The sequence below is a fragment of the Musca autumnalis genome, unplaced genomic scaffold (genome assembly GCF_047663935.1).
Source record: "Musca autumnalis isolate F117 unplaced genomic scaffold, ASM4766393v1 scaffold_2, whole genome shotgun sequence".
Taxonomy (NCBI): Eukaryota; Metazoa; Arthropoda; class Insecta; order Diptera; family Muscidae; genus Musca; species Musca autumnalis.
Genome location: NW_027411755.1, coordinates 144,363,688 through 144,380,505, shown reverse-complemented (window position 1 = coordinate 144,380,505; position 16,818 = coordinate 144,363,688). Strand labels below are relative to the sequence as shown.

The window sequence follows — 16,818 nt, the reverse complement described above, 5'->3', positions numbered from 1 at the left end:
GAATATGTAAAAAACATACCGTGTAGAAACCCCATTATTAAACACTACTGCTCTGTTCCAGAACCTGCAAGAAGCTACTATTTTTTACTACGATAACATTTAGTCTGTTCCAGAACTGCAAGAATCTACTAATTTTTACTATTTTTTCCGATAACATAAAGGAAAAAATGTTATCGTAGTAAAAAATAGTAGCTTCTTGCAGGTTCTGGAACAGAGCATTAATTTAATACTAATTTGAAATAAAAACATGTTTACTAACTTGAATATCCATTTTATGTTTATTTTAATTAAAAATATATGTAAATATTACTAAATATCCCCATTTTAATTTTTGACGATTATTTTGACGATTTTGCAAAATAGATTTGACGATTTTAATTTTAAAAATCGTCATTTTGACGATTTTGCATAAAAATAATCTGGCAGCCCTGTGTGTGTGTGCAAATTTATTTATTTATTTATTTTCTTTCAGTGAATGCAATTTTAAGCCCTAGGGCCGATTATAATTAAATTGCAAATTAAACTACTCCAAGTTACATATAAAAATATTGTTATCTTAAAAATAAGTTATAATTACGATAAGTTACTGAGCGTTCGGCAAGTAAATAACTACTCAAATAGAATGATTATCATGAGATAAATACAAATGATTTTTTTTTTAATTTTTAGTACATGTTTTCTCAATGATTGATTGGCAAGTAGAAAAAAAAAAAAAAAAAAAAAAAAAAAAAAACTACTCAAGTATAATAGTGTTGATGAGATAATAACAAATGTTTTAACGAACAAATTTGTCATGCTAGCGCTGACGCAGCTTGTGTGAGTTTGACTGTGTGCAAAAAATGGTGGTGGTTACTGTTTTGAATATAAACGAAAGAAGCAAAAAGAAACAGAGGAGCTAAAAGAACGAGATAAACCATATGAGCCATTGATTTACTGAACGATTGTAGCTAGTGTTGGGCAATTTCGTTCATGAACGACACAAGTCTAGTTTTTAGATCGAGTTCCCCACTACTGCAATTTCATAAAATTACTCTAGTATGGAACTCGATTTAAAGGTAGAATTACCCCCAGTTTTTGTAAAAATTTTTATTCTTCTCACACGAATTGTCAAATTTTGTAGATCGATTTACTCGCTTTAGCGCAAATGTAGAGCGCTGATTTTTAAATGAGGAATCCTTAATGATATATGGAACGGGTATACGAAAAATTAGATGTGTATGTCATCTGGGGGCTGAGCTATGAATGCCTAAATTATTACGAATATAGACGAACGAACAAAAATAAGTTACAAAAACTGGGGGTTAGTCATGACATACATATAACCATAGAAAAACAAAAGCCATTTGGATCTTATGGTTACGGCTTTATGTTATGTCCCCTCTAATCGAATACATTGATTGATTCATGGTTCAATCTGCTGATTGATATGGCCTTATTGTTATGTCATAACTAATTCCACCTTAAGAACACCTACGGGTATGTGATGAAAACCGAATCGACTCGATTTGCAGAATCGAAATGGTATATAGTCGGAGTGCCGTTGATAATATATACAGTTTTGCTTCGCAAACGCCCCTTATTTGAATAATATTTTTAAAATCCATTTTCAATTTCATTAAAATATTTACCAAAATTGGAGATATACGATTTCGATTTATGGCAAAACGAGTCGAATCGTTTTCTATCACATACCTGCTAGTTTCATGCACGAATACAAAGCAACTGACGATTCGGAACTAGCCCTAGTTTTGAGGATTTTCACATTAAAACAAATTTGCAATTATTGTTGCAGTCTGAAATTAGTAGAAGAACTGTTACTTTATTTACGTTATATTTACAGCTAAATTATGTCTATTTCAAAACGCTGTAATTATGAAGCGAGCACTTTTTACAATATGAAATGGTTATAAAAAAACAAGTAAATATATATTTGTATTTCCTTATAAATTGTTGCCTATAACGCCTATCTATTTCTATAATCAATCATTATGTGTTGCTGTCTAGTCTGAATCCGAATCAACATTATCATCACCATCTGAATCCTCTTCTAATTCCGGCATTGGAAAACGTAATATTGCTGCAATACCGGTTAATTGAGACAGCTGTTCGCCAGAAATGTGCATGCTAGAAAATATTTTCACATCACCCCCTGCTTCACGCACACTTTCCACAAGTTGTACATACTCTTTGCGCAAATTAACATCTTGACAACGAAACAAATTATCCGATATGAGTAAAGTTTCAACAGCTTGGGCTTCTGCAGCTGCCGTTACATGTTTCTTGCCATAAAAAGCCTTCGATGGCTCACACTGTAGCATTGCGTAGAATTGTTCCAAGGCCTTGACTTCTCCTGCCGCTTTTGTATCGGAAATTTTAGACATAACAGCCGGTTCTTGCATAACTTCTCGCAGTGAATGTTTAAAACCAGATGAGGAATGGACAAGCATAAATTTGCTCTTGTTGTCCAGCAACAATTTAATATCAAGCTTAACAGCCTGTTGAAACATATATTCCATAAACTGATCTTTGACAAAGCCGGGAGATGCAACCAATACACACTTGACTACATCGAAATTGACATGCCTCAGAATACCCTGCATAACACTTTCATAGAATTTACTAAGCCCCTTTTCGTGTTGCTGTATGTTGCCTTTTCGTTTTCGGGGAATATTTACTTCGATTTTGCTGCGTACCAATGTCATACTGGGCGTTATAAGACAAACGTGGGCAAGACCTTCCTGCATTACCACCGCAGCTACATCGGCCGATTGTGTTGGATCGCATGCCATCTCAATACGTTCCAGTGCAATAGAGTCCCATTCTGGTTTACGCAATTCAAATTTACGATTGAGTTCTAAATCTAGTGTATGGTATGCGCCCATTTTAACATATTGATTCTCCTCAATGTTACGTCCCTTCAAACGTAAAACACATCCCTGTGTATCAAAATCTATTGTCTCCACGGTAATTGTTAGAGTTGTGCGTACTCTGCTACTCGTGCTGGAACCTGTAGCTGTTTCGTTCTGGACTTTACGTATGGTAGTGCTTCGAACACTGTCACCCTCGGCAATAAGATTATATGCATGCCACATATCCTCTGATTCTTCGGGTATTAGGACCACAGTGCTATTTACGAAAATTAGAAAAAGGGAGATATTAAAAGCACGTTTGTAGGAAATTAGCAATTGAATTAAAACTTACGGCATAAGTTGAATATACGGACTCGATTCGGATCGATGATAGAAAAATTAGGTTTGAAGGAAAATTTTGTTCGCGTTAGCCGTGATTTGTTCCTGTCCATAGGAGAAAGTCTTAAATCCCCGACCGAAGGCCGGCTATATATGAAAAAGTTTCGATTTAAACTAAACATATCGTCAAAACCAAGGCATTTTTTGAACTTTCGGAGCCTATATCCTGCCCAATATATATATTGGCGTGATCAGCACTGCAAGCCCTATCTGTGGTAAAAATTTCAGGGCGATCCGAATCCAGTCCAAACATTCATCCTGCTCCAAACTTACCCCTGACCCTTGTCCACATTTTTGCTGACCAGCTTCATATTTCCGTGGCTTCTAGAAATTCAGCCTAATGTGCTCTATTATGATTTCTTACTGTTGAAATATAATTTTCTTTATTATAATGTTAGACGGATGGCATTTGTGCAACTCGAAAATGCCAGCATGTTCATTTATGTACAAACTTGGTATTGGAAATCAAAACTATTCCACAAGCCACAATACAAGACGACGACAGACCACCAAAAATTTTGCTCTCATATCTAACATATGTTTTTCGTCTCTCTTTTCGCTGAAAGAGTTGCCAACGTATATTTGTTTTCTATTGCAACACAACATATCAGGGGTGGAAATTTTTATTCATAATTTTAGCATTTTCGCAGCTAACTCTAAAGCCACACGCTGAAACTTTTATATGAAACTTTCCCATTAGTCCCGGTCCACACTAGCGTGAATTTCATTATAACATTTCATGAAATTAGGCGTTCTTAAATCGAATTCCCCACTACAGCAATTTTATGATTTTAATCTACTATGGAAGTCGATCTAGAGACGCATAATTTCATGCAATTTTTTCAATGAAATCACTCTAGTGTGGACCGGGACTTATTTTGACTATCTTAGGGGTGGTTTACACTATATGTAAATGTCACATGACACGAAATTTTCCATCGTTATATATTCGCTTATATTTGCAATATTGGAGATTTTCCTTACGCCATTTACTTTGTGGGGCCACACCAGCAAAAATGTAAAAAAACTACGTCTACACACGTCTCCGAGGGTAGATATGGAATGTTTTTATTTCGTGTCATATGGCATTTACATATGGTGTAAACTACCCCTTAGGTCGGGTTTCCCAATACAGTAATTTCATAAATCACTTTAGTATGGAACTCGATCTATAAGTCCCGGTCCACACTAGCGGGAATTTCATTAAAAAATTTCATGAAATTATGCGTCTCTAGATCGAGTTCCATAGTCGATGGTCAGACTTGCACGATTACAACATGGCGACGTCAGGTTTATAGGCGAGGGGTATGAAGTAGTGAAATCCATGTACATGGTTTTCTATGTTTGTTGTGTTGCCTCTTCTTGTTATTCGTTGCAAGTTTTTTTTTTCATTTTCTTTCATTTTTATTTTCTCAAGCAAACGTTAACAGCAAAACAAGCATAAAAAGATTTAATAAAAACATTCAATTAATGGAATAGTGAAAATTTAACTAAAAATATTAATTTAATTATTAATGTTAATTATTTTGTGTTGTTTTTTAGTCTATTTATGTTTGTGTTGTTTTCATTGCTGTGACAAACACAACAAACGCGAATGGTAAAATAAAGAGGACACAGCAAAAATCTTTAATTTCACGTTAACGTGTGTGGACACTAAAGAACCTTGAATAGAAACTTTAACCAAATTGGTTTCAAGAAACCTTGCTAGTCTGACCATCGACATATGATGAAATTGCTGTAGTGGGGAATTCGGTCTAAAGTGGGGTACACACGATCAGTTTTGACTGTAAGTTTTGCTCAAATAATCGGTTGCTTGCCAGTGTGGCCGTTCATTTTTGTCAGTCATCAGGCAACCACCAAATATTTTGTGGTTGCTGGACGGTTGGACAGTTATCGATAATTGCGAAAAATCGACAGTCAAACTGATCGTGTGTACCCCGCTTACTCTTATGTTACACGCTAAAATTTTCATACGAAACTTTCCCATTATTTTGGCGTTCATAGATCGAGTTCCATACAAAAGTAATTTTATGAAATAACTGTAATGGGGAGCTCGACCTAAGAACGCCAAAATAATGGGAAAGTTTCGTATGAAAGTATCAGCGTGTAACATAAGAGTTAAGAACGCCTAATTTCATGAAATTTTTTTATGAAATTCACGTTACTCTTATGTTACATGCTTACTTTCATACGAAACTTTCCCATTATTTTGGCGTTCTTAGGTCGAGTTCCCCATTACAGTAATTTCATAAAATTACTTTTGTATGGAACTCGATCTATGAACGCCAAAATAATGGGAAAGCAAAGATGTCAATATTATAAGATAGGAAAAGTCAATTGTGAAAAATTAACTGTAGAGGGAGTTAACCTCTGTTGCTACGATATCATAGCAACATTCTGTTAAACGAAAACTGTTATTCATTGGAATATTGACAAGAAAAACATTAAAACTCAAATTTTGCGGCGTTGACTTTTGTTTTTTTATTAAATAAAAAATAAGAAATAGTGAAGAAATAAATTTCAGCCACAAAACACGACGTTAATGTTTTCTGCCGCGAGAAATGGGAATCAAAAACGATTGGCATTGCTGTTATCAATTCCAGTGAGTTGTGTAGCCATCTGTAACCAAAATGTGTAACTATTAGCATATGTTTTTGGAAAATGCATTTGTTCGGGTCTTTATTGCTATACGTCTTTGGGGAAAGTTTCGTCTGAAAGTTTTTGCGTGTAACATAAGAGTTAGTGTGGACCGGGACTAAACGCCAAAATAATGGGAAAGTTTCAGCGTGTGGCTTTAGAGCAAAGCGGGATACACACGATCAGTTTGACAGTCGATTTTTCGTAAATATCGATTGCTCAGTTCTGTCGGTTTTTTTTCTATGGTGGAATAAGAAGGTGTTACATCAAATCATACCAAACGTAAAATTTGGTCACAATAATGTATAATTGTGAATTGCTTGTTTTCATTTTGTATGTGTTTTTATTCAAAATAATGAATTTTGACAACTAGTGTGATAACCAGCTGTTTTTTCCGCTGTACCTGTATTATTGTGCCCATGGTGGAATAAGAAGGTGTTATGCTAAGTTTACATTAACGAAATCCACTCGATTTCAACTGTCAATTCCATAGCTCAAACGTCAAATGAAATCTCATCTGGATTTCATTTGACGTTTAACCTATGGATTTGACAGCTGAAATCGAGTGGATTTCGTAAATGTAAACCAAGCATTACATCAAATCATACAAAACGTCAAATTTGCTCACAATAGCTGTGTTCCTTTACTTACCTGAGGTTACCATTTTTAGCCTGCAAAGCGTTCCTTAACCCCGAAAAGTGGCGAAACTGGAAGCAATTTTTAAGAGAGTGAGAGTGGAGAGAGAGCGAAAATGGCTTTCTCTTCTACCACAGGTAGAACTGATTTTTCGACTTTTGTTTTTATTTCACAATAAATAAGAAAATGGACGAAAAAGGAGAAAAAGTCGAGCGCTGACAAAACTAAATTAAAAACTGTGAAATAAAAGACGAAATTTGATTTTTTTATGTTTCTTTTTGACATTGCTGCCAGATCTACAATTTTTCCATTCCTTTACTTTTCTGGTAAAAATGTTCATGAGAGAGCAATTTTGACACTTTTCTCTTTTACCACCCTTACCCTTAAAAAAGTAATGGAACAAAGCTAATAATGCATTGCTGTGAATTGCTTGTTTACATTTTGTATGTGATTTTGTTCACAATAATGCATTTTGACAACTGGTATGAAGATCAGCTGTTTTTGCCGCTGTACCTGTATTATTGTGCCATGATTGTTATGCCAAGTTTACACTTGCGCTCCAAAATCCACTGGATTTCACGAAATCCTGAAATACACCCCGGTGTTTACACTTATTTTTTCTTGATTTCAAACATATCACAATGATCAAGGTAGATGCATATGCGCAGCTGATCGAACATGAATTTTCCAAACAAGTTGTTGTAAATTGAATTAAACTTTAAAAATATACGACAATATAGAACTTTAAAACTTTATTTCGAAAATTATCGTAAAATTATCTATATATCGTATTAGTTGTGTATAGTACCAAAAAATAAATAAATAATAATTGATTATCGTTAAGAAATCATACTAATAAATTTTGATAAATAAAAATTTTGCTCAGCACCTGCAAAATATTAGTACTTGCAATAGTTTTACCGTTTAGTGCAAAAAATGCGTTCCTGTACACCGAAATCTAGCAAGACTTGCAATTCTCTTTAAACAAAAATAGCGACGAATAACACCCTATTCTCCTGTTTTCTGCCATAAAATTTTGGCCTAGTAGAAACCAGCAGCAAACATGTTCATATGTTCATTGGTATCTAATATTATAACTGATACGTTGATTTTGATACGTTGATTTTGACATTTCCGCTGGAGTTTTTGCAATTTCCGTCATTTTTCCGTTCCCTTATTTTTTTAGGAAATTTGTATGGGGAACAAATTTTTGACAATTCGCTCTATTTTCTAAAATTACCATTAAAAAGTACGGGAACACAATGAAAAATAGCATTGTAACAAAGTAATTTAATATTTTTTCACATTGTTTACAAATTTTGATACTAACATTTTTTGTTGCAGCAGTTCGCACATCTACCTTGTTTATTGTCATACGTGAAAAGTGTTGCAACTTTTGGTACTTTTTTAGGCAAAAGCAAGGTTGTATATCATGTGTACTGTGATTTCGATGTTGTTTTCGCTGAAATCACGAAATGAGATGATTTCATTTTTGTATGCGAAATCATGATAAATTTTGCTTGATTCCGCACGAAATCACGAAACGCCTTCGAAATCACGAAACGAGGCCGAATGTAAACCAAGCATTACATGGTTTTTTGGGAGCAGTCACATTAAAGCGGGGTACACACGATCAGTTTTGATTGTCGATTTTTCGGAAATATCGATAAATGTCAAACTGTCCAGCATAGAGCTGGTAAACCATTGATATTCCCAACAACAGTGCTCGGTTCCAGAACCTGCAAGAAGCTAATGCCTTGTTCAGACTGACGGTAATTCGCTCTCTATTCGTTGTTCGACTCCAAATTACGATATAATTACTTCATTTCCCATACACAATTTTGAGAACGAACAACGATTTGTGTACATTGATCTATTTAAATTACTCTCAGAACGACGATAAAAATATGTCCCATCTTTAACAAATGAGAGAATTTATCGAAATAAATTAATTATGACAGGAAAAAAATTTAAAATTTATTAAAAACCCAAACATTTGTAGAAAAACAGCAAAACATGAATGAAAAGTAAACGGTTTAACGACTAGTATACATTCAATACATTCGGGGAATATTTACTTCGATTTTGCTGCGTACCAATGTCATACTGGGCGTTATAAGACAAACGTGGGCAAGACCTTCCTGCATTACCACCGCAGCTACATCGGCCGATTGTGTTGGATCGCATGCCATCTCAATACGTTCCAGTGCAATAGAGTCCCATTCTGGTTTACGCAATTCAAATTTACGATTGAGTTCTAAATCTAGTGTATGGTATGCGCCCATTTTAACATATTGATTCTCCTCAATGTTACGTCCCTTCAAACGTAAAACACATCCCTGTGTATCAAAATCTATTGTCTCCACGGTAATTGTTAGAGTTGTGCGTACTCTGCTACTCGTGCTGGAACCTGTAGCTGTTTCGTTCTGGACTTTACGTATGGTAGTGCTTCGAACACTGTCACCCTCGGCAATAAGATTATATGCATGCCACATATCCTCTGATTCTTCGGGTATTAGGACCACAGTGCTATTTACGAAAATTAGAAAAAGGGAGATATTAAAAGCACGTTTGTAGGAAATTAGCAATTGAATTAAAACTTACGGCATAAGTTGAATATACGGACTCGATTCGGATCGATGATAGAAAAATTAGGTTTGAAGGAAAATTTTGTTCGCGTTAGCCGTGATTTGTTCCTGTCCATCCCCGACCGAAGGCCGGCTATATATGAAAAAGTTTCGATTTAAACTAAACATATCGTCAAAACCAAGGCATTTTTTGAACTTTCGGAGCCTATATCCTGCCCAATATATATATTGGCGTGATCAGCACTGCAAGCCCTATCTGTGGTAAAAATTTCAGGGCGATCCGAATCCAGTCCAAACATTCATCCTGCTCCAAACTTACCCCTGACCCTTGTCCACATTTTTGCTGACCAGCTTCATATTTCCGTGGCTTCTAGAAATTCAGCCTAATGTGCTCTATTATGATTTCTTACTGTTGAAATATAATTTTCTTTATTATAATGTTAGACGGATGGCATTTGTGCAACTCGAAAATGCCAGCATGTTCATTTATGTACAAACTTGGTATTGGAAATCAAAACTATTCCACAAGCCACAATACAAGACGACGACAGACCACCAAAAATTTTGCTCTCATATCTAACATATGTTTTTCGTCTCTCTTTTCGCTGAAAGAGTTGCCAACGTATATTTGTTTTCTATTGCAACACAACATATCAGGGGTGGAAATTTTTATTCATAATTTTAGCATTTTCGCAGCTAACTCTAAAGCCACACGCTGAAACTTTTATATGAAACTTTCCCATTAGTCCCGGTCCACACTAGCGTGAATTTCATTATAACATTTCATGAAATTAGGCGTTCTTAAATCGAATTCCCCACTACAGCAATTTTATGATTTTAATCTACTATGGAAGTCGATCTAGAGACGCATAATTTCATGCAATTTTTTCAATGAAATCACTCTAGTGTGGACCGGGACTTATTTTGACTATCTTAGGGGTGGTTTACACTATATGTAAATGTCACATGACACGAAATTTTCCATCGTTATATATTCGCTTATATTTGCAATATTGGAGATTTTCCTTACGCCATTTACTTTGTGGGGCCACACCAGCAAAAATGTAAAAAAACTACGTCTACACACGTCTCCGAGGGTAGATATGGAATGTTTTTATTTCGTGTCATATGGCATTTACATATGGTGTAAACTACCCCTTAGGTCGGGTTTCCCAATACAGTAATTTCATAAATCACTTTAGTATGGAACTCGATCTATAAGTCCCGGTCCACACTAGCGGGAATTTCATTAAAAAATTTCATGAAATTATGCGTCTCTAGATCGAGTTCCATAGTCGATGGTCAGACTTGCACGATTACAACATGGCGACGTCAGGTTTATAGGCGAGGGGTATGAAGTAGTGAAATCCATGTACATGGTTTTCTATGTTTGTTGTGTTGCCTCTTCTTGTTATTCGTTGCAAGTTTTTTTTTTCATTTTCTTTCATTTTTATTTTCTCAAGCAAACGTTAACAGCAAAACAAGCATAAAAAGATTTAATAAAAACATTCAATTAATGGAATAGTGAAAATTTAACTAAAAATATTAATTTAATTATTAATGTTAATTATTTTGTGTTGTTTTTTAGTCTATTTATGTTTGTGTTGTTTTCATTGCTGTGACAAACACAACAAACGCGAATGGTAAAATAAAGAGGACACAGCAAAAATCTTTAATTTCACGTTAACGTGTGTGGACACTAAAGAACCTTGAATAGAAACTTTAACCAAATTGGTTTCAAGAAACCTTGCTAGTCTGACCATCGACATATGATGAAATTGCTGTAGTGGGGAATTCGGTCTAAAGTGGGGTACACACGATCAGTTTTGACTGTAAGTTTTGCTCAAATAATCGGTTGCTTGCCAGTGTGGCCGTTCATTTTTGTCAGTCATCAGGCAACCACCAAATATTTTGTGGTTGCTGGACGGTTGGACAGTTATCGATAATTGCGAAAAATCGACAGTCAAACTGATCGTGTGTACCCCGCTTACTCTTATGTTACACGCTAAAATTTTCATACGAAACTTTCCCATTATTTTGGCGTTCATAGATCGAGTTCCATACAAAAGTAATTTTATGAAATAACTGTAATGGGGAGCTCGACCTAAGAACGCCAAAATAATGGGAAAGTTTCGTATGAAAGTATCAGCGTGTAACATAAGAGTTAAGAACGCCTAATTTCATGAAATTTTTTTATGAAATTCACGTTACTCTTATGTTACATGCTTACTTTCATACGAAACTTTCCCATTATTTTGGCGTTCTTAGGTCGAGTTCCCCATTACAGTAATTTCATAAAATTACTTTTGTATGGAACTCGATCTATGAACGCCAAAATAATGGGAAAGCAAAGATGTCAATATTATAAGATAGGAAAAGTCAATTGTGAAAAATTAACTGTAGAGGGAGTTAACCTCTGTTGCTACGATATCATAGCAACATTCTGTTAAACGAAAACTGTTATTCATTGGAATATTGACAAGAAAAACATTAAAACTCAAATTTTGCGGCGTTGACTTTTGTTTTTTTATTAAATAAAAAATAAGAAATAGTGAAGAAATAAATTTCAGCCACAAAACACGACGTTAATGTTTTCTGCCGCGAGAAATGGGAATCAAAAACGATTGGCATTGCTGTTATCAATTCCAGTGAGTTGTGTAGCCATCTGTAACCAAAATGTGTAACTATTAGCATATGTTTTTGGAAAATGCATTTGTTCGGGTCTTTATTGCTATACGTCTTTGGGGAAAGTTTCGTCTGAAAGTTTTTGCGTGTAACATAAGAGTTAGTGTGGACCGGGACTAAACGCCAAAATAATGGGAAAGTTTCAGCGTGTGGCTTTAGAGCAAAGCGGGATACACACGATCAGTTTGACAGTCGATTTTTCGTAAATATCGATTGCTCAGTTCTGTCGGTTTTTTTTCTATGGTGGAATAAGAAGGTGTTACATCAAATCATACCAAACGTAAAATTTGGTCACAATAATGTATAATTGTGAATTGCTTGTTTTCATTTTGTATGTGTTTTTATTCAAAATAATGAATTTTGACAACTAGTGTGATAACCAGCTGTTTTTTCCGCTGTACCTGTATTATTGTGCCCATGGTGGAATAAGAAGGTGTTATGCTAAGTTTACATTAACGAAATCCACTCGATTTCAACTGTCAATTCCATAGCTCAAACGTCAAATGAAATCTCATCTGGATTTCATTTGACGTTTAACCTATGGATTTGACAGCTGAAATCGAGTGGATTTCGTAAATGTAAACCAAGCATTACATCAAATCATACAAAACGTCAAATTTGCTCACAATAGCTGTGTTCCTTTACTTACCTGAGGTTACCATTTTTAGCCTGCAAAGCGTTCCTTAACCCCGAAAAGTGGCGAAACTGGAAGCAATTTTTAAGAGAGTGAGAGTGGAGAGAGAGCGAAAATGGCTTTCTCTTCTACCACAGGTAGAACTGATTTTTCGACTTTTGTTTTTATTTCACAATAAATAAGAAAATGGACGAAAAAGGAGAAAAAGTCGAGCGCTGACAAAACTAAATTAAAAACTGTGAAATAAAAGACGAAATTTGATTTTTTTATGTTTCTTTTTGACATTGCTGCCAGATCTACAATTTTTCCATTCCTTTACTTTTCTGGTAAAAATGTTCATGAGAGAGCAATTTTGACACTTTTCTCTTTTACCACCCTTACCCTTAAAAAAGTAATGGAACAAAGCTAATAATGCATTGCTGTGAATTGCTTGTTTACATTTTGTATGTGATTTTGTTCACAATAATGCATTTTGACAACTGGTATGAAGATCAGCTGTTTTTGCCGCTGTACCTGTATTATTGTGCCATGATTGTTATGCCAAGTTTACACTTGCGCTCCAAAATCCACTGGATTTCACGAAATCCTGAAATACACCCCGGTGTTTACACTTATTTTTTCTTGATTTCAAACATATCACAATGATCAAGGTAGATGCATATGCGCAGCTGATCGAACATGAATTTTCCAAACAAGTTGTTGTAAATTGAATTAAACTTTAAAAATATACGACAATATAGAACTTTAAAACTTTATTTCGAAAATTATCGTAAAATTATCTATATATCGTATTAGTTGTGTATAGTACCAAAAAATAAATAAATAATAATTGATTATCGTTAAGAAATCATACTAATAAATTTTGATAAATAAAAATTTTGCTCAGCACCTGCAAAATATTAGTACTTGCAATAGTTTTACCGTTTAGTGCTAAAAATGCGTTCCTGTACACCGAAATCTAGCAAGACTTGCAATTCTCTTTAAACAAAAATAGCGACGAATAACACCCTATTCTCCTGTTTTCTGCCATAAAATTTTGGCCTAGTAGAAACCAGCAGCAAACATGTTCATATGTTCATTGGTATCTAATATTATAACTGATACGTTGATTTTGATACGTTGATTTTGACATTTCCGCTGGAGTTTTTGCAATTTCCGTCATTTTTCCGTTCCCTTATTTTTTTAGGAAATTTGTATGGGGAACAAATTTTTGACAATTCGCTCTATTTTCTAAAATTACCATTAAAAAGTACGGGAACACAATGAAAAATAGCATTGTAACAAAGTAATTTAATATTTTTTCACATTGTTTACAAATTTTGATACTAACATTTTTTGTTGCAGCAGTTCGCACATCTACCTTGTTTATTGTCATACGTGAAAAGTGTTGCAACTTTTGGTACTTTTTTAGGCAAAAGCAAGGTTGTATATCATGTGTACTGTGATTTCGATGTTGTTTTCGCTGAAATCACGAAATGAGATGATTTCATTTTTGTATGCGAAATCATGATAAATTTTGCTTGATTCCGCACGAAATCACGAAACGCCTTCGAAATCACGAAACGAGGCCGAATGTAAACCAAGCATTACATGGTTTTTTGGGAGCAGTCACATTAAAGCGGGGTACACACGATCAGTTTTGATTGTCGATTTTTCGGAAATATCGATAAATGTCAAACTGTCCAGCATAGAGCTGGTAAACCATTGATATTCCCAACAACAGTGCTCGGTTCCAGAACCTGCAAGAAGCTAATGCCTTGTTCAGACTGACGGTAATTCGCTCTCTATTCGTTGTTCGACTCCAAATTACGATATAATTACTTCATTTCCCATACACAATTTTGAGAACGAACAACGATTTGTGTACATTGATCTATTTAAATTACTCTCAGAACGACGATAAAAATATGTCCCATCTTTAACAAATGAGAGAATTTATCGAAATAAATTAATTATGACAGGAAAAAAATTTAAAATTTATTAAAAACCCAAACATTTGTAGAAAAACAGCAAAACATGAATGAAAAGTAAACGGTTTAACGACTAGTATACATTCAATTCATAGAAAATTTTCTTTTCTTTTATTGCAGTTGCATTTCTTGTCTGTCGTTTCAAATTCGCGCACAAATTTAAGTACAGTACGCATTGTCAGTTTTGAATGACGATTTTTTGCAATTATCGATAACTGTCCAACCGTCCAGCAACCACAAAATATTAGCCCTGTTCCTTTACGTGCAAGAATCTTCAAGTTTTACCACTTTTTACTCGAAAAGCGTTCCTTTACTTCTGACACCATACAATTCATATGGGAACAGTTTACAACTTTTGCTAATTTTGCTGGTTTTACCATTTTCAAAAGTAAAGGAACAGACCAATTTTGTGGTTGCATGATGCATGACAAAAATGAACGGCCACACTAGCAAGCAACAACAAAGCTGTCATTCAAAACTGACAATGTGTACCCAGCTTTACCCTGCGTTTACAAATGACAGGACAGTTGACTTCATGTATTGATTGTCAAAATCCCACAACTTGCCTGTGTGACGTAGGCGTCCAGACAACTGCGAAAACAGTTGTAAAATTATGAATGAAAATCACCGATTTCTTTTTGTTTTCCGTTCACATATTTTGTTTTGTACATATTCTTTTGTTTTCAGCACATTTGAATTATCATCTTACTTCCTTTTCACAAAAATGTCAAAAATTTGTCAACCCGGCTGTCTGTGAAAAACTGATGGACAGCTGAGAGACAAACGACAAATGTATGCATGTGTTAGTAAATCAGAGTTGTATTTGATGACAAACTGTCTGGTGTAAACGCCTAGTAAGAAACAAAAATCGAATGCCTGCCAGAAAGTCTGTATACCAAAAAGTTTATTTTGGCAGGGACAAATAGTTGCCCTCTTCCAGAACCTGGAAGAAGCTACTATTTTTTACTACGATAACATTTTTTCTTTTATGTTATCGGGAAAAATGGTAAAAATTAGTAGATTCTTGCAGTACTGGAACAGACCCAGTTTTTCAGTTCATATCAATTAATTTTAATCGTCTTTTGCACGGAACTTTCTTTAAAATCAGTAAATAAAAAGTATGAAAATATGAATCATGTTGCTATGAATTGTGTACCATGTCGTGTGAACGGGTTAATTCGTGTACATAATTTTAGAGCCAAACCTATAGCTCCCCAGCAAAATGTTTGTAGCCAAAGAAGTAGTTAAATCACGAGTGCAAGTGATTTCGGACAACATCTTTTTACGTGAAAGAAGTCATGATTTTTACAAGGGCATGGTGCAGTGAGGATACTGTCTAATTTACTTCTTAAGCACACATTTTGCATTAGTTCTTTGTAGTGAATAAATCACAACAACATATGATTCAACTACTTCTTTGGCTACAAACAAAGATGTAGTTCGAAATCACTTTTATTATTTTTTGTATACAAATTACTTTTTATGGATGCAAACATATTGCTGTTATTAGAATTAACAAGAAACAAATTATGTTCTTTGTCTTTTAAGTTTTTTTTTTTTTGCAAAATTTTGAAATTTCTAAAATGTGAAAATTTTATGAAATGGATTCAAATCGGACATTGTCAAAATGTGAAGAACGGACTGCATTTTTCATGACTCTGCGTGGACTGCTTCAAAAAAAGCTATTCAATCACTACTTCACAAGGAACAACTTCAAATAAATTTTGCTGGGTCTGCGTGTTGCGTGTGCGTTCAAAAATACATGTATTTCAAGCTCTGTTCCAGAACTAAAAAGTTTTTACAATTTTTACCACTTTTACACATTTTGCGTTCCCGTACACAAAATTTATATGAAAATCGTTTACGACTTTTACAACTTTTACGACTTTTACCACTTTATAAAGTACGGGAACAGGCCATCAATTTGAATTATGGCCCCGGCACATACGGCACGTTTAAGGGCTGTTTACACTATCTATCAATGTCTTATGATATGTCAAATTTGTTACCTGTGAGTGTTGTACACATAGTGTGACCACTATGAAAATTTTCATGCATCAAAATGATGTGGCAACTCATATGTAAATTTTTCATTTAGGGAGCGCTTTATTTGATTGGTCATTCGCGTATGTAAACACCAATTTATCAGCTGTTTTTTGTGGTAGACGGAAAGAAAAATTGAAAAACAAAATCTTTTAAGCAAAAAATTTGCAACTCAACAATAAATACAAACAATGACAAAAACAGCTGTTATTTATATTTTTAGGTTATGTCATATAAAAATAACATTTGCAGGTGTGAACGCACAGATCGAAAGTTGTATGTATGACGCCAATTTTGACAAACATAAAGAATGTCGAATGGATAAAAGAAGTGACAACTCATATGACATTGATAGATAGTGTAAACATCCCTTTAGC

General features: G+C 34.5%; 4 protein-coding genes across 4 annotated transcripts in view; 2 read left to right on the top strand and 2 right to left on the bottom strand.

Moving 5' to 3' along the window:
* The window catches only part of LOC141394697 (RNA-binding protein 5-A), a 91,312-nt gene that overhangs the window by 4,514 nt on the left and 69,980 nt on the right, over positions 1-16,818 (top strand). The gene's annotated exons all lie outside the window — the stretch shown is intronic.
* LOC141394700 (zinc finger matrin-type protein 5) overlaps positions 1-16,818 on the top strand; it is a 345,637-nt gene that overhangs the window by 325,069 nt on the left and 3,750 nt on the right. The gene's annotated exons all lie outside the window — the stretch shown is intronic.
* Positions 1,781-3,801, bottom strand: LOC141394684 (protein pelota). Its single transcript, XM_073969462.1, has 2 exons — positions 3,522-3,801; positions 1,781-3,126 (listed from the first exon to the last, which is right to left on the bottom strand). Exons 1-2 carry the CDS (start codon positions 3,557-3,559, stop codon positions 2,001-2,003), a joined length of 1,164 nt encoding a protein of 387 aa, XP_073825563.1. The 5' UTR covers positions 3,560-3,801; the 3' UTR covers positions 1,781-2,000.
* LOC141393111 (protein pelota-like) lies at positions 8,470-9,681 on the bottom strand. The gene is made up of 2 exons (XM_073966058.1): positions 9,429-9,681; positions 8,470-9,050 (listed from the first exon to the last, which is right to left on the bottom strand). The coding sequence occupies exons 1-2, from the start codon at positions 9,464-9,466 to the stop codon at positions 8,576-8,578; spliced, it is 513 nt and encodes a 170-aa protein (XP_073822159.1). The 5' UTR covers positions 9,467-9,681; the 3' UTR covers positions 8,470-8,575.